The sequence below is a fragment of the Lampris incognitus genome, chromosome 15, assembly GCF_029633865.1.
Source record: "Lampris incognitus isolate fLamInc1 chromosome 15, fLamInc1.hap2, whole genome shotgun sequence".
Taxonomy (NCBI): Eukaryota; Metazoa; Chordata; class Actinopteri; order Lampriformes; family Lampridae; genus Lampris; species Lampris incognitus.
The window spans coordinates 9,961,147-9,979,840 of record NC_079225.1 but is presented as its reverse complement, the minus strand read 5'-3'; the positions used below and the strand labels follow the sequence as shown (position 1 = coordinate 9,979,840).

General features: G+C 46.4%; 1 protein-coding gene across 3 annotated transcripts in view; it reads left to right on the top strand.

Moving 5' to 3' along the window:
• reps1 (RALBP1 associated Eps domain containing 1) overlaps positions 1-18,694 on the top strand; it is a 42,401-nt gene that overhangs the window by 17,350 nt on the left and 6,357 nt on the right. Inside the window, exons 8-17 of one of the 3 annotated variants that reach the window (XM_056294077.1) lie at positions 696-850; positions 1,311-1,432; positions 1,956-2,036; positions 4,978-5,065; positions 9,411-9,512; positions 9,680-9,740; positions 13,384-13,582; positions 14,484-14,678; positions 16,333-16,422; positions 17,750-17,904. In XM_056294077.1, coding sequence (XP_056150052.1) covers positions 696-850; positions 1,311-1,432; positions 1,956-2,036; positions 4,978-5,065; positions 9,411-9,512; positions 9,680-9,740; positions 13,384-13,582; positions 14,484-14,678; positions 16,333-16,422; positions 17,750-17,904 — 1,248 coding nt within the window. Of the gene's footprint in view, positions 1-695; positions 851-1,310; positions 1,433-1,955; positions 2,037-4,977; positions 5,066-9,410; positions 9,513-9,679; positions 9,741-13,383; positions 13,583-14,483; positions 14,679-16,332; positions 16,423-16,515; positions 16,694-17,749; positions 17,905-18,694 lie in introns of those variants that run through there. The other 2 variants (XM_056294080.1, XM_056294079.1) reach the window with 2 other exon arrangements.

Here is an 18,694-nt window from a genome sequence, read left to right as displayed (position 1 = left end):
CAAAGTTTAATAACTTTGTGAAGAAAAAAAACCCTCCTGACCTGACGCTCCCTGAATGCCCATAAAACTGCATATATTTGCATTAAAATGAGTTTTAGATCAATTACACAAAAAAAGTTATGATAAAATCTACCTAAAACGACCATGAGCGGTCAAAATGACTCCACGTAAATTGCACGTGGTTGTGCGCGTCATGTCAGTATTTATGACGTGTGTTGGTTGCGTCATTTCCTTTGTGAAGTTCGTTGCTCTGTCCTAGAAACACTCTAGTGTTCTCAAGTGCAGAGAAATAGTCTAAACTTTATTTTTGATTATGTCCAACACATCTGGGTACAGGCGCCGTTACAGGCGCACCATGACTACCACCAAGGTGTTGCAGTATTTACAGGCGTTGGACAGCAGCCATTTTAAATTGTTTGAGAATAGTGTTAAAGTTGTTAAAATGTTAATTTTGGTGTCAGTCGTTTCTTAACAGACATACTAACATATGCAATGCATTAGTATCTCAATGGGTATTTATCTTGACAGAATATAGAGTTTAAAAACCGGCCGTCAGTTTGACCGCCCGTGGTCGTTTTAGATAGGAGTGAAATCCCGGTCGTTGCAGTTAAGCAGCTGGTGCATTTCTGCGGAGCTGTGTGTTGCTGTTCCTGTCTCGGTGAACGTTGACACTGTCCTACCTGAATCTCTCACAGGGAGTTATCAGACTTTGACAAAGACGGCGCTTTGACCCTGGACGAGTTCTGTGCTGCGTTCCATTTGGTGGTTGCCAGGAAGAATGGTTACGACCTCCCGGAGAAGCTGCCCGAGAGCCTAATGCCAAAGCTGATCGACCTGGACGACTCAGCAGGTACCCAGCCAGCCTCAGGATGTGTCAAGTCCCCAAACCCGTACAAAATAGGTTCCCATATAGTGTTTCACTTGCTCTTGCTCTCTCCCACTTTTGTTCTCCACCGTCTACCCATATTTTTGTTCTGTTCAATCCTGACACTGGACATTTCATTATAGAATCAGGTATTGGTCCATTGTTCAAACTTACCATTTATTGGTTCTTTAGGTGTTACTCCCGACTGTGTCTTAGCAATAATACCTACAGAAATAAGCAGTTAGAATCTGAAGCCATGGGAACTGATCCACTTCATAAGTAATATTGATCGAGGAGAGGTTAAGGTTAATTAAAATCTGCACATGTTTTAACTCTGAAGTCTGCAAATACATGTGGGTTTTTTTGTTGTTATTTTTTTTTCTTTTCTCCATCTGAACCTGGATGACTGGATGGGGCCTGTTGTTTTGCTGTGTCCTGCTTGCAGAGGTTCCAGAGCCAACTCCTGACGTCGGCTACTCGGGCTCCCCTGTGGAGGTCACCCCCAACAAGTCTCCCTCCATGCCCTCGCTAAACCAGACCTGGCCTGAAATAAACCAGAGCAACGAGGTTCCTCCTACACACCACCACCACCACCACCTCGGTTCTGTTGTGTACTTTCACAGATACACTGTCACAAACATTAGTATAATGGCTCTTGTGCTGTATGCTTAAACATGTTGTTTGGTTTTGCAGTGTTTACGACTGATTTCGTCTTTATTAATTGCTGTGGGATCGTTGGTTGAGGCTGCCCTTTTCTCTCCATTTAATGGAATTTGATTGCAATTTGATTTTCTTAATTATTCATCATAATTATTGACAATTCAGCACCCCCCCTCACTTCCTTGGACTGTGGAGGTAGCCCACTATCTTACTTACGTCCGAGACAGTCAGCGATGTCACTGGACATGGGTGGTTTTGTGTCTGTGGCCACTGATGATGTTGCATCTTCATGGTGTCAGTTGATGTTGTTTTTGTTACCATGTCGGTGATGTCACATCACGGCGGGGGGCTCAGACTGATAATGTTATTTGTGATGTCACTGCACTGGCTGACCGACATTTTTTTCTCACTGTCTGTCTGTCTCCTGCAGCAGTGGGAGACGTTTAGCGAGCGCTCCTCCAGCTCACAAACTCTGACCCAATTTGACTCTAACATTGCACCAGCTGACCCTGTAAGTCGATCACTTAGTATGCATGGTTTCTCCATTAATGGACAGATATTAACCCTCTGGATATCTCTCCCTCTATCCTCATCTCTCTCTTTCTGTCCCCCTCTTCCTCAGATCGCTCATGTAACTCTCTTTCTCTTCCTCTTTTTCCCTCTTAAGATATTTACTTTTTCTTTGTCATTGCATGATGTTCTTGGCAATGCGCAGTCCACCGCATCAGCATTGGCAAGGCTATCTTGTGATTTTTGCTTGCTTAGCTTCTATTGGACCACAACTTCTTTTTATGGTGATGTCTACAAATCATTTGAAGGGTGTTACAATCAATGAATTCTCATCCGTTTAATTGTTTACTACAACTGTTTTCTGTTGTTACCATTGAAAATGATCTCAATGGGCATTGTGTTGGAAATAAAAGTTAAGAGGGAGGCAAACTGGCTAGGCTTTCCAAGCAAGATATTCTGTAATTCTGTGCGCAGCACCCAGCCTACAGATAAAATTGTTCTTTGGAGGAAATCCTTAATTATATTTAAACCCGAACAGAAACCATGCGCTAAAATATTACATATTCTTCTTCCAAATCTTTATTTTTTTGAGGCTCAACAAATAGTTATGTTTGAAAAGATCTGCCAACAAACGTCACAATCAAATTGCAATCAGAGTGGTACTCCAGGACATCCCTACCGCACACCAGCCCTGTCGAAGAAATGATTGTATAATCAGCCTATGTCAGTCTGAAAAAAGTCTTTCAAACACATTTGAATCGGCGTACTCTTTGACATGGTGGGTAGTGTCGTGGCAGTTAATGTTTAGATTGTTTTCATGTAGTGTGATATATCAACATGGAGATAATAGGCCTGTCCAGATTGCTGCTGTTCTTTGTATTGATAAAACACATCTTGGTGGATGTCTCTCCTGTCAAAGCTGTTTCCCCTTTTATGTGTCTGTCCACCCGTCTTAACTCACAGAAAGTTGAATCAAGTCATCTGGATACAACATGTCTTGAGAGAACCGTTTCATCACTCATCTAAGTGACCTCTTCAGTCTCAAATGACTGCAGGTATCCCACCCTTATAAACAATACGGTGGCATAATGACTGAAAACAACGATCAGTTTCATATGCAAATGAACCTCACCATTAACTAGAGTTTCAATGGCCATGTGTACTATTCACACAGGATTAGGGAATGGTTGCAATCACAGCATTGTAAGATGGTGACAGATGTACTCTTAACCCCCCCTCCCCTCGGTTCAGGGATGGTCATTCCCTCTTCACACAGAGGGGCCTCTTCAACCAGCATTCCTCCCTATCAAGGATGTGCACATCCTCATCCTTGAAAGAGTGGCCACTGGCCTGTGGATGGTGTTGACTGTGGAGTCCTGGCCTGACGTCTCTCTCCTGTGTTGTGCCATCTCTCGGCCAGCATCTGTTTGGTTTTCCCGGTGTTCAAGTCACTACAATCCTCCCGGCACTTAACAGCGTAGACTATATTGTTCTGTTTTTGCCGGGGGACCCGTTCCTTTGAGTGAACCAATTTCTGGCACAGCTTGTTTTGGGGTTTGAAAGCAACTGAGACACGGGTTTACGCTTAAGCAGCTGTTGTCCTTCTCCTCTCTTCGATTGGCTGGTGCACTGTTTGGGCGTCTTCCTGGCTTTGACAAATGCCCAGTTAGGATAACCACACTTTACCAGGATCTGTTTAATGTGGGATTTCTCCCCTTTCCCCTGCCGCTGTGTCGGTAGGGATGTTGTCAGCTCATCGGTTCAGCATCCTGATGACTCCTAGTTTGTGCTCCAGTGGATGATGAGAGTCAAACCTTAAGCACTGATCAGTATGTGTTGGTTTACGTTAAACATCAGCAATCAAATGTCGCCCATCACCAACTGCAGTTTCAGTCTAAGAAGGCTAACCTGTCATTTTTTACATCCTCCCTGGTGAACTTGACATGGTTGTCCACAGAGTAAATGTGGTCGGTGAAATGTGCTACGTCCTGAGATTTGATTTTAACCCAGGTGTCGTCCACGAATCTGAACAAATGGCTAGGTGGTGTCCCTGGATAGGACATCAGAGCCCTCTTTTCCTCCATATACAAGTTGGCCGCTGTAGGTGAAATTAGGGAACCCATAGCACACCCATGCTTCTACCCATATTACCTCCACTGTATGTGAGATACGTGGGCTGAAGACACAGCTTCAGGAGCCAAAACACTTAAGTGTTAAGGGTGGTCCTATTGCTAAGGGTGGGGTCATCCTGTAATTTTATACAGACCACCTACACTGCTTAATCAACAGGAACACACGTGAAGAGAGACGTACCAACATAAGAGACCATGTTTCGTCTGCCTCCATAATGATGTCCCTCACCTTATCCACAAATCCATAGTGTTGTAAACGGGATTCAAGGATGAGGATGTGCACATCCTTGATAGGGTGGAATGCTTGTTTGAACAGGGAGTCAAAGAGACCATCCATGTGAAGAGGGAACGACCATCCCTGAACCCGGGGGTGGGGGTGGGGGGGTGCTAAGAGTACATCTGTCGCCATCTTACAATGCTGTGGTTACAACCATTCCCCAATCCTCTGTAAGATGTACAGTGACCATGTGTACTATTACACATGACCATTATACATTGGCCTCTTAGTTAATGGTCAGGGTAATTTGCATATGAAACATCATTGTTTTCGCTCGTTATGCCACTGTATTGTTTATAAGGGTGGGGATACCTGGTGTCAGTTGAGACTGAAGAGGTCACTTAGCTGAGTGATGAAATGCTTCTCTCAATAAACGTTGTGTCCAGATGAACTGATTCACCTTTCTGTGATTTCCTTACCTGGATTATTGAGCATGCTTAAAGACACCCGTTTTAACGCTCTCTCTTGTTGTCTGTCTCATCTCTCGTCTCTGTGTGTTTTTGTTTGTGTGTCTCTTTTTATCCATCCTCCAGGACACAGCCATTGTCCACCCAGTTCCCATCCGGATGACGCCCAGTAAGATCCACATGCAGGAGATGGAGCTAAAGAGAACAGGCAGTGGTGAGTAAGGTTAGATTTGGATGCCAGCATTTGAACAAAATCATAGATGTCTTGAAAATGAAGTAAGAATCATAACTTGTTCTCCAAGGACACTGGTCTTTTGTTCCAAAATACACTTGTTCAGGGTGAGATCTTTGATTTGGAAGCGACTTGTCATTTACTTAATAACACAGCTAGTTTTCACTGAAGGTCAGGTTAAGTACAGGAAAAACGGATGGAGATCACAGAAAGTTGAATCAGTTCATCCGGACACAACATTAATTAAGAGAAACGTTTCATAACTCGGCAGCGCAGTGGCGCAGTGGTTCACGTGGTCACCTCACAGCAAGAAGGTCCTGGGTTCAAGCCCCGGGGTAGTCCAACCTTGGTGGGTCATCCCAGGTCGTCCTCTGTGGGAAGTTCGCATGTTCTCCCTGTGTCTGTGTGGCTTTCCTCTGGGGGCTCTGGTTTCCTCCTGCAGTCCAAAGACATGTAAGTCAGGTGAATTGGCCATACTACATTGTCCCTAGGTATGAATGGGTGTTTGTGTTTGTGTGTGCGTGTGTGTGTGCGCGTGCGCGCGCGTGGGCCCTGTGATGGCCTGGTGGCCTGTCCAGGGTGTCTCCCCGCCTGCCGCCCAATGACTGCTGGAATAGGCTCCAGCGACCCTGAGAGCAAGATAAGCGGTTCAGATAATGGATGGATGGATGGTTTCATCACTCATCTGAGTGACCTCTTCAGTCTCAACTGACTGCAGGTATCCCCACCCTTATAAACAGCACAGTTGCATAACGACCAAAACCAACGATTGGTTTCATATGCAAATTGCCTTGACCATTAACTAGAGTTAGAATGACTGTGTGTACTATTCACAGAGGATTGGGGAATAGTTGCAATCACAGCATTGTAAGATGGCAAAAGATGTACTCTTGAACCCCCCCGGTTCATGGATGGTTGTTCCCTCTTCACATAGACGGCCTCTTTGACTCCCCGTTCAGACCAGTGTTCCTACCTATCAAGGATGTGCACATCCTCATCCTTGAAAGAGTGGCCACTGGCCTGTAGATGGGTGTAGGCTACAGAGTCCTGGCCTGACGTGTTAGCTGTCCTGTGTCGTGCCATTCTCTTCGCCAGTGTCTGTTTGGTTTCCCCGATGTACAAGTCACTGCAATCCTCCTGGCACTTAACAGCGCATATATTGGCACTATATTACTCCGTTTTTGCTGGGGGACCCAATCCTTGGGGTTGGCCAATTTCTGACACAGTGTGTTTTGGAGTTTGAAAGCAACTGAGATGTGGTGTTTGGAAAATACGCATTTCAACTGTTCCAACACTCCCACCACATACGGAGTCACCACTGGTTTACGCTTAGGCAGCTGTTGTCCTTCTCTTCGATCGGCTGGTGCACTGTTTGGGCGTCTTCATGGCTTTGACAAACGCCTAGCCAGGATAACCACACTTAACCAGGGCCTGTTTTTTTGTGCCCCCCCCCTCTTTTTTCTCCCCAATTGTATCTGGCCGATTACCCCTACTCTTCCGAGCCTGACATGATCACTGGCCAGAGGATCAGCAGCCAACAGCTGTGACATCTCCCTGTCGGCCAGTATGAGTGGCACCTGCCATTGATTGGCCTGTGATTAATTGCACCTGTGCTGGGGACTATTTGACCGGGTGCTTTGCAGACATGCCTCGTCGAGTCTTTGGAAAGCTTAGCGTCGGTCTGCGGATCCCCGTGTCTCCTGAACCCTCGCCTGCCTCCTCTGTGTGAGAGTGTTTCCCATGTTTAGTATTTTATGTTAATTCGTGTTTGTAGTTTTGCCTGTCCTGTTTGGCGGTGGTTTTTGGTTATTTTAGGTTTTCCGGAGTCCAGTAAAGCGACTTAGTACTTAACAACTGCCTCTGCCTCTTTTCTGTGATTGGGTCCAAACGCATAGCGTTACAGAGCCTTCCCGGTCGCTTGCTCCACCCCCTCTGCCGAGCCGGGGAGGGCTGCAGACTACCACATGCCTCCTCTGGTACATGTGGAGTTGCCAGCCGCTTCTTTTCACCTGACAGTGAGGAGTTTCACCAGGGGGACGTAGTGCATGGGGGGATCACGCTATATACAACAGTGCATCTGCCTTTGTACGCTGGAAGGACGGTGATGTTATTGTCCCTACTGAGAGTCGTGAGATCTTTCCTCTCATCGATGTTGGATGGTTAGATGAGCGCTGAAACGTATCCGTCAATAAACATTGTGTCCAGATGAACTGATTCAACCTTCTTTGATTTTCTTAACTGGATTATTGAGTACGCATCAAGACATCTCTTGGATGCTTTTTGCTGGCATCTATCAACTAACCATAACTCATAATGGAGATTAAAGTTGGCTCCAGGGTTTCATTGCAGGCACTGAGGTTTGCATTTCCAGTGAATTTGCGACTGTATTTAAAAACCTTACCCACGTGGTTACACTGCCCCCTGGCTTCCCACCACACAGACTCAGTATGACAGAATAGTTCTGGTGCTACATCCTTATAGCCTCACAAGTTAGTACAGTATCGTGTACAGTTGGACTGGTCAGACTGGCAGGAGTGCATGTTGACATTTGAATGCTCGTCTGACTTTGCTCTGTGGTGTACATAGATCCAGGAGGCTGTCTTAAGACCATTAGTTGTCCTGAGTCGTGAGCAGTTGTCGAAAGCTGTCATTAGACAGTGGATTTTTAACAGAAAGGTTGAGAAAAGCTGTTGTGGTCAGTGCTTCTAGTAAGTTTTTTTTTTTAATACTAGAATGACCAAGACGGTCATTATGATTGTTTTGGATTTTCAAAGTTTAATAACTTTGTGAGACAAAAAAAAGAAAGATACAGACCGGTCGCTCTCTGAATGCTCCTAAAATTGCATACATTTGCATTAAAGTGAGTTTTAGATCAATTACACACAAAAAAAGTTATAAGATCTACCTAAAACGACCACGAGTGATCAAAATGACTGCACATAATTTGCGCGTGATCATGCGCGTCATGTCACTATTTATGGCGTGTGTTGAGGTAGGTAGGTAGGAGTGAAATCCCGGTCGTTCTAGTGCTGTGGCACTAAACCTATTTTTATTTATTTATTTTACTTTTTTTTTTTTAAAGCTGAAAACATGTTGGGTTTTCCCTAGGGTGGCAAAACTGTTCTCCCTGGTGATAAATTCAACCAAAAACAAAAACAAGACTGTAGCAATGGTGACTTTGAGGGAGAAAATATGTACTGTTTGGGGGCAAAATGCACATCACAGTTAACTCACATGTCATATGAGGGGCATGGAAGCATATTGCGTAGCCCAGCGTTTCTCAAACCTCTCCTGGAGGACCACTTGTCCTGCATGTTTTAGATCTCTCCCTGCTCCAACACAGCTGATTTAAATGATCAGTTTTGTTATTAGGCAGCTTCGGGGGCTCATAACGAGTTGATCATTTGAATCAGTTGTGTTGGAGCAGGGAGAGGTCTAAAACATGCAGGACAAGTGGTCCTCCAGGAGAGGTTTGAGAAACGCTGGCGTAGCCCACACTCACGGGGTGCAGTGCGTTATGCTGGTAAAAGAGGTGCCAAATAGAAAGGTGACACTCGGGTATTGGTGAGTTAAATTCTCTGGGTCGACCTGTGAGAAGCTGGTGTGGTTTTCTGTTACAGCACTGCCACCTTCAGTCTTGCCACCCACCCACCCTCACTCTCCTCTTGATTTCATCCCCCTTTTTGCCTTTTCACAGTGTTAGTGGGCAGAGACAGGCTAAAACAAGTGTTTACTTAAAGAATGAGTTTATTGATCTCTAATTAATCAAAGTAATTAATTATTAATTTAGTTTAGTAATTTTCTAACCTAGCGCGGTCTAACCTAACTAGCCTAACTCTAACCAAACTTAGCCCGGTCGCCTCACAGCAAGAAGGTCCTGGGTTCGAGCCCCGGTTGTAGTACAACCTTGGGGGTCGTCCTCTGTGTGGAGTTTGCATATTCTCCCCGTGTCTGCGTGGGTTTCCTCCGGGTGCTCCAGTTTCCTCCCACAGTCCAAAGACATGAATCGGCTGTACTAAATTGTCCCTAGGTGTGAATGTGTGTGTGTGTGTGTGGGTGTGTGGGCCCTGTGATGGACTGGCGGCCTGTACAGGGTGTGTTCCCACCTGCCACCCAATGACTCCTAGGATAGGCTCCAGCATCCCCATGACCCCGAGAGCAGGATAAGCGTCTTGGATAATTGATGGGTGGATGGATGGATGGATGGAATGTTCTAACCGTAAAATCATTTACACTACACGTTCTGCACATCAGTGAAAAGGACGGCATATATCAGTCCATTCAGTGGATTCACGGCCTTGCACCTGTTGTTTTGAAAACTTTTCAGACCACAACCACCCTACCAGTCCACTGTTGGTCAAGCCTCCAGAACTATCTGAGGAAGCGAAGCTCAGTGCATCCATCAAGTTTGTAGCTGCTAACACTGTAGGTGAGTAATCCTTAATGGATAGTGGAAGGCAATCTGTGCTACTTTGTAGTGCAGGTGCATTTGTGTTTCTACACTTTGCTTTGTGATCCAGACTTACTAAGTTGATCCCAGTGTGGGTCCTGTGTTGCATTTCATGGAATGACATACTATTTTTTTTTTCCATAAAGGGGATGGTTATAGCAGTTCAGACTCCTTCACCTCGGACCAGGAGCCAATCACAAGACAAAGGTTAGTCACAGTCGACGACATGTACTGTGTGGCATCTGTTTTTTCATTTGGCTGTATTCTGCCTACCCGTTGTTATTTTCTTGGCAAGCATAAAGTCTGCTGCAGCCACCACACAAGGGTCTGGCTGCAGCACTGATATTCTCAGGGCTATGCGGCTTGCAAGCAGTCAGAGCACTAGATGGCTGCCTGAGAACGTCATTCCACATGATTCAGTTGAAATTGGTTATTACTTGTGATTCAATTGTTTGGATGTGACTGCTTCTCTAATATTCTGCATGAAGTGTCGATTTTCAGATGTGGTTTAGTTTACAGTTCAATTTTCTCAGTAGTAGACCAGAGTTTGCTGGGTATATTCATGTCACCCAGTGCATTTACATGCAGAGTTAAGTCGAGCTACGGTTGTAGCCTGATTAGGTCATTTAATTGGACTACTGTTGTTGTCCCAGTATACAAGAACTGGGGGAGAATCGATTTATTGATGGAAGTATGTCCGATCCTGGTACGGTAGGTGGCGATATGCCCCTGTTCAGCTGGTTGCTATTGGACCTTCTTTAGGTTGACCTGTTGCGTCACGTACTTTTGCGCTGCTTTCTTAAATAGTTCGCCATTCCGCATTCTCCTTCTGTCGATGTACTTTAGGATATTCAACTCCTTTAGCCGACACGACACGAGGTTTGTCTCCTCGTCTGTCCAGAAATGGCGTGGTTCTCACTCTAGCACTCACCATGTTGATACTGTTGATGCTACGCTGTTCGACTTCCAGGTGAAAGACCGCCACGGGAACCGTGGCTCATGTGCAGAACGCCTAGGCCAGTTTGGGGCCGATTGAAGCGTATACATGCTGAAGTAAATCGATCCTCACCCGCGTTATCTAGGCGTGTTAGTCTGACTTCGAGAAATTCGATTTAGTACAATTTCATTCAGACTAACACGTTTACGTGTATTTTAAAAGTCCAGTTTTAATCGCACTAACACAATAAATCGACTTTTTCTAATGTCATGTAAACATAGTGACTTTCAGCTGAGAAATTCCAGCTGCCGGTATGGAGATGTAAAAAATGAACAGACTTTAACATGTTCTACTTAATAGCTTGCTAACCTACTCAGTATGACTCTGGATGACTTCTGCTGTTATTTTAGCCTTTAAGCTAGCTAATGTTAGCAAAATAGTATAAATCTTGACTACAGCTGGACAGTAACTCATTATCATTTATCTTCTTTCAATAGAATTATACTGCCATGAAATTCAGATATTGTCATATCATGATGTGCAGTTTCGTCTGAGTTGAGGATGATGAGAATCTATGACCTTAAGTGATGGTATTGTATTTTTGCTCCTGATCCAACCTCGTTGATTTGTTAGAACCATGGCTGCAGTACTAATAATGTTACACCTGTTCTAGGTATTGGATATTTTTTTATCGAGCTGAGTTCGGAGATGTAGTATTTATTGACTTCTGTCCATTAAAATAAAGGCTGTCTAGGGGCGCCCTGGTGGCTCATCTGGTAGAGCGCATACCACATAAGGCCTTACCGCAGCGGCCTGGGTTTGAATCCTGCTGCATGTCATCCCTTCTCTCTCCCCTGCCTGTCCTGTCTCTCTATCACTATCAAATAAAGGTGTAAAATGGCAAAAAATAATCTTAAAAAAAAAAAAAAGCTGGCCACTACCCCTGTGAGTTTGAACATCAACTGACAACTTACCTTGGGCATTCAGCTGTGTCCTCCAGCAGCTTGGGCTGTCAGAAGTGACTTTTTTTTTTGCATGGCAGACTACATAACAACACGTTCTATCAAGTAATTGTTAAACTGAATGATACTTGAAAGGCAGCATCAGCCACATCTCAAGCCAATCATCACTCAGTTACATCTGATCATTCTCAAGAGAGTTGAATCAGTTCATCTGGACACAACATTTAGCGGGAGAAACGTTTCATCGCTCATCTGAGTTCTTCAGTCTCAACTGACTGCAGGTATCCCCCAACCTCATACGCAGCAAAGTTGCATAATGACCGAAACCAACGATCTGTGTCATATGCAACTTGCTGTGACTATTAACTAGCGTTGCAAATGGCCATGTGTACTATTCACAGAGGGTTGGGGAATAGTTGCAATCACAGCATTGTAAGATGGTGACAGATGAACTCTTAGTCGCCCCCCTCGGTTCAGGGATGGTCGTTCCCTCTTCACATAGATGGCCTCTTTGACTCCCCATTCAAAACAGCGTTCCTCCCTATCAAGGATGTGCACATCCTCATCCTTGAAAGGGTGGCCACTGGCCCGTAGACGGGTGTAGACCGCAGAGTCCTGGCCTGATGAGGTAGCCCTGTGTTGTGTTGTATGTTGTGCCATCCTCTTCGCTAGTCTGTTTGGTTTCCCTGATCTGCAAGTCACGGCACTCCTCCTGGCACTTAACAGGGTACACTATATTGCTCTGTTTGTGCCGGGGGACCCGATCCTTGGGGTGGACCAACTTCTAACGCAGCGTGTTTTGGCGTTTGAAAGCAACCGAGATGTGGGGTTTGGAAAATGCGCACATCACACATTACACTTGGGCAGCTGTTCTCCTTCTCCTCTCTTCGATTGGCTGGTGCACTGTTTAGGCGTCTTCCTCGCTTTGACAAAGACCCAGTTAGGATAACCACACTTAACCAGGGCCTGTTTAATGTGGGATTTCTCCCTTTCCCCGGCCACTGTGTCAGTCGGGATGTTGTCAGCTCGGTGGTACAGCGTCCTGATGACTCCTAGTTTGTGCTCCAGTGGATGATGAGAGTCAACCCTTAAGTACTGATCAGTATGTGTTGGTTTACGGTAAACATCAACAATCAAACGTCCCCCATCACCGACTGCAATTTCACAGTCTAAGAAGACTAACCTGTCGTTTTTCACATCCTCCCTGGTGAACTTGACGTGGTTGTTAATGTGTTGGTGTTATGTGCTACGTCCTGAGACTTAATTTTAACCCAGGTGTCGTCCACCAATCTGAACCAATGGCTAGGCGGTGTCCCTGGATAGGACATGTTGTCATTGGCTCATATGAACTGATGCTTTTATTTGAAGTATCTTACAAAGAGAGTCAGATGTACTGTGGCTTGGTTAGCTGAGTTGGAGGCAAATCTGAGGTTTGAACTATGACCCTCAGCATTGGGACGCTAATGTATTCGTCTGCTAAGGCGCCTGAGGTGTATCAATTACTCTAGTGTCATGTTGAGTACATATAAAATGGTAGGGCACATCACTTGAGGATTAATCAGAAATTCATTAACAAATAGGATATACACTATAGCTCAATATCAGTATTACTGTAGTTATATTACTCACATCAAAACATAAATATGGTATTTACGTTGGTAACAAACGATACAGGCTGGTCAGAGATTGACATTTCTGTCTGTTGAAGCATTTCAGACATTTCCATGTAACAACCATCTTAGACCCAGTCTCATGGAACAGCGTTCTCAGATGGCCATTGAAGTTGCAGGTTGCTCACCCCTGACCGTGTCAGTGCTGCAGTGACAGACTGCTGGCCACGTTATGATGGCTTGCATGCTCATCTGGAAGGACGTGCCCCAACAGTTTAGGGGGGGGGGGAGTCAAGTATGTGAAGTTATGTCTAAGTTGTGTGTGTTTGTTTGTGTTGAAGGTCTCAGTCAGGGACATCCCCGGAGGCTCTGAAGGTTGTGGCGCCTCCTCCCCCTCCACCCCGCCCCCACCCCTCTCACTCCCGTTCCTCGTCTCTGGACATGAACCGCAGTTTCGCTGCTGTGCCAGCCACAGCCCAGCCACAGCCTGGCTCGGTAGCCTTCCCCCCTGCCGTGCCCCCCAGACCACTACCCACACAGGTAAGATGAGCAGGCACACACACTCTCACCCTAACTCAGAGCGCACTGGGCTTGACTCTTTTCTCATGAAAGGTTTTGGAAGTGATGACAGTAGTTGGCCAGACATCAGAGAGGTGGGCTGGTTTAAATATTAAGTTCTTTAGCCCAAGCTGTGCAAATGTGTCCTGGGGAAGAAAGTCTCCTTTATGTTTCCCTCTAGTTAGATCTGCACTGTAGCTGGATGCTTAGCATGCAGCTGTTTGTAAGTGATATTTAATGGCAAGTGGCAGAGACTGAATAATATTAGCTTTGAATGGGGATAACTTTAGGGTGACACGGTGGTGCAGTGGGTAGCATGGTCGCCTCACAGCAAGAAGGTCCTGGGTTCGAGCTCCATGGTAGTCTTAACCTTGGGGATCGTCCCGGGTCGTCCTCTGTGGAGTTTGCATGTTCTCCCCGTATCTGCGTGGGTTTCCTCCGCGTGCTCCGGTTTCCTCCCACAGTCCAAAGACATGTAGGTCAGGCAAATCGGCCATACTAAATTGTCCCTAGGTGTGAATGTGTGTGTGTGTGTGTGTGTGTGTGTGTGTGGGCCCTGTGATGGACTAGCGGCCTGTCCAGGGTGTTTCCCCACCCACTGCCCAATGACGGCTGGGATAGGCTCCAGTATCCCCACGACCCTGGGTAGGGATAAGCGGTTTGGATGCTCAATGAACTCACCTTGGATTAGTATAGGTCAAAGAAGGCATCCATAGATTTAATACTCTTCAGGGATTTAATACCCTTCAGGGATTTAATACCCTTCTGTGATGAGGGATCCTATATCAGTAATGTTCATCAGCTTTCAGCATTTGACTAAACTATGCTGGCCCACAAGTTTACCACCTTACATGTGGTCTAACTCATTCTACCTCTTCTCTAGACATCTGCGCCCCACAGTGGGCATCGCAGTGAGGGGGAGGGTGTGTCAGGAGCTGGGGTGGTGCTCACCACCACCTCTCCCCAGCAGATCCCCCAGCAGCCCAACTTCGCAGACTTCAGCCAGTTCCAGGCCTTTGCTGCATCCGAACAGCCGTCTAGCCTGCCAGAGGTGGACATACACAGTGAGACAGGACAGGTGGGTGGACATGTGAGGCTGGGTAGCTCTCTTTGGGTCGGATACCACAGCGGGTCATATCTTTGGGCTTTCCATTTCTGTACCTGTATGTGTGTAACTGTCAAAACCAACCCTGATATATGACTTGGAAAACAAAACTAAAGCCCTCATGAAATGGAAGTTATTAGAATGGTTTTTTTAAATGCAGTTGAAGTTCCATTTCATGTGAGCCAGAAAATGTCTGAGCTGCTTAAAAGCAGCTACAGATATGTTGGTTAAGTGTTATGAAACACTTGCTGCTATGAAGTTGTCGGTATCTGAAAATGATGCTGAAAACTATTAGCACTGTCATAAATTCACCATGTACTATTCACTGTCCTAGTGGCACACCAACAAGTTTCCAACTCCATTCCATTATCCAAACCGCTGATCCTGCTCTCATGTTCGCGGGGATGCTGGAGCCTATCCCAGCAGTCATTGGGCAGCAGGCGGGGAGACACCCTGGACAGGCCGCCAGGCCATCACACAGGCCTCCCCACACACACAAGCACACACACACACACACACACACACACACACACACACACACACACACACACACACACACACCTAGGGACAATTTAGTGTGGCCGCTTCACCTGACCTACATGTCTTTGGACTGTGGGAGGAAACCGGAGCACCCGGAGGAAACCCACACAGACACGGGGAGGACATGCAAACTCCACACAGAGGACGACCCGGGATGACCCCCAAGGTTGGACAACCCCGGGGCTCGAACTCAGGACCTTCTTGCTGTGAGGCGATCGCGCTTACCACTGCGCCACCGTGCCTCCTGTTCAACTCAAAAATAAAAAAAAAGGTTTACTAGCCCTTTAAGGGCCCTGACACACCACAGTTGGCCAATGTCGGGCCGTCGGTGAGCATCTGTGACCCTAGTTGGCACTAGTCAGACCCCTGTCGGCAGCTTTTCGGCCCACTCAGCATGTTGAACCGGCGGAGTCCGTAGGTGAGAGTGATCACTCTGATTGGCTGTCCAGCTTAGCGACTCAGTGTAGAACGTACATGCTAGTTGGCCGTCGGCTGTAGTCTTGGCGGTGTGTTTAAGTGCTGCTTTTTGGCCCAGACGGCAGGCGACGTGAGGTGACGCAACAGTCGGCCTTTGTCGCCGCCAGTCGGTTTGGTGTGTCTGGGCCCCAACATGTAGGCAGAGGTAGATTCTGAGTATTTCAAGTCGGAAGTTACTTTCTGGCTGCAGGTTTGTTGTATCAGACAGAGTAAATGTAATAAAGACAAACGTGTGAGTTGCAGGAACTTGCCCACAGCTGAGGAGGTTTCACAAGACCCATCATACAGGTGTGAGTCAGAATACTTATTTTAATACCACCATGTAAAGGCTCCAGGGCTTGTTCTCCCATGCTATTTTAGGGCATTGAGATGAAGGGGTAACTAAAATTTGCCTGATGTACACCATTGCTAAATGTGTGATTTTATTTTTTTATTTCATTATTCAGTTTAGTTGTGTGTGCTTTGTTTTGTTTTTTTATCACAGAGGGCCAATGATTCTCCATCTTGCAGGCTGGGGTTAGGCATCTTGTGGTGCTACTAAATGTGAACAGCTGACAGCTATGCTTAAAATATTTTTTTATTTGTTTGTGTGTGTGTGTGGCACCCCCAGGTGGACAAGTCGTCAGAGGGAGCTGGTCCTTTAAGAACAGTAAAGAGCGACAGTCAGGCTGAAGATAGAGCTTCATCTACTGTCAACTCTGTAAGTCAATACCTTTTTTCAAATTCACTACAGTTTGATTTTTATTTATTTATTATTTATTTCTGATTTTTTTCACCTTTTCTCCCAATTTAGTGGCCAATCGATCCCTATTTTAGTTGAAACTCCCACCCTCGTACTGTGTGCATTTGCCAACTGCATCTCTCCGGCCGGCAGTCTCAAAGGAGACGCCTCCCCACTTTCGTGACAAGGCGAATCCAGGCCGAACCACTGCTTTTTCCGACACAGAGACGCGTTCATGTGACGAACACAAGCCGACTCCGCCCCCCTCCCGAAGACAGCGTTGCCAATAATTGCTGCTTCATCGAGTCCGGCCATAGTCGGATCTGACGAGACCGAGGCGTGAACCCCGGTCCCCAGTGGGCAACTGCATCGACACAAAGCCGATGCTTAGACCGCTGCACCACCGCGGACCTCACTACAGTTGGATTTTAGCTGATTTGCGCCATGTAATATGCTTCATACATGATTAAATAATGCACAAAAGGGCATCCGGGTGGCGTGGCGGTCTATTCCGTTGCCTACCAACACTAGGATCCTGGTTCAAATCCCTGTGTTACCTCCGGCTTGGTTGGGCGTCCCTACAGGCACATGTCTGTGGGTGGGAAGCTGGATGTGGGTATGTGTTCTGGTCACTGCACTAGCGCCTCCTCTGGTAAGTCGGGGCGCCTGTTCAGGGGGGAGGGGGAACCTGGGGGGAATGGCGTGATCCTCCCTCGCGCTACATCCCCCTGGTGAAACTCCTCACTGTCAGGTGAAAAGAAGCGGCTGGTGACTCCACGTGTATCGGAGGAGGCATGTGGTAGTCTGCAGCCCTCCCCGGATTGGATGAGGGGGTGGAGCAGTGACCGGGAAGGCTCAGAAGAGTGGCGTAATTGACCGGATACAACTGGGGAAAAAAAGGGTGAAAAATCCCACCCCCAAAAAAGGCACAACAATATAAGATTTTTGTTTCACAGTGGTGACTAACACGTTTGCCTGCTGTGATAATGTGATTTAAACAAAACAACCCAACCCAAGCCACTGTGCTGTGCACACCCGACATTTCTGGCTAAGCGAGCATGATCCTGATGTAGAAATGGTAAATGTTTACGCCAATGTAGACTTGGCTAGGGTGACTGACTTCAGGTGGTTGCCATAGTTGATACCTAGAGCTTACATTAGTACTGCCATGCATCTCCTGAGTTGAGAAACCCATACTGAGGTCGACTCTGCACCGTCTAGATGGCTGGTATTGCCAAACTGCTATTTTTGTTTAATGCTTTGTCCAATGTAATAGCTTCAATTTTGTTTTTGTTCTTTTCATCAGATCAAAGCTTCTTCTGGCCCCCTGGCCCCACCTCCCAAGCCTGTGCGACGGAGGTTGAAATCTGAAGATGAGCTTCGACCAGAGGATGAGCAGCACGGTCAGCAGAAATCCAACCTTATTGCTACCGTCCTGGCTACTCAGCCCTCCATCCCCAGGTGCATAACCCTTATTGTTACTGCGGTTGTGAATTCCTAACTGAGTAGTGGACTCTGGCTAGCGAGTAGGGCACTTTAACAGCCCCCATATATGATTGTCTGCAGTAATTGTACCATGTCAGTGATCAGTTGTGTTGTCGCTGTGTGCATTTCCAGGTTATTTGCCGTATCTCCATGCCCACCACCTCATAGTAAACAAACACTATAAAGCTGCAGCAAATATACTATGCAACCATTTCTATGCATGAAGCTTTTCTACCACACCTCAATTTCCGATCATGTTGTCTCTACTTAACAGTGAAGTAACGCAGGTTCGTGCCCCGGTCTCGTCAGATCCGACTATGGCTGGACTCGACGAAGCAGCGATATTGGCAACGCTGTCTTCGGGAGGGGGGCGGAGTCGGCTTGTGTTCGTCACATGAATGCGTCTCTGGGTGTGTCGGAAAAAACAGTGGTTCGGCCTGGAGTCGCCTTGTCACGAAAGTGGCGAGGCGTCTCCTTCGAGGCTGCCGGCCGGAGAGATGCAGTTGGCGAATGCACGCAGTACGAGGGTGGGTGTTTGAATTAAAAATAGGGATCGATTGGCCACTAAATTGGGAGAAAAAGGGAAAAAATCAGAAATAAAATTTAATAAACAATGAAGTAACGCCTTAAAGGAAAAATTCACCTATTTTTCAATCTCATCTCTGTCTATCTGTAACAAGGATAGCACATGAGAACTGTCTATCTGCAACAAGGATAGCACATGAGAACTGTCTGTCTGCAACAAAGATAGCACATGGGATCTGTC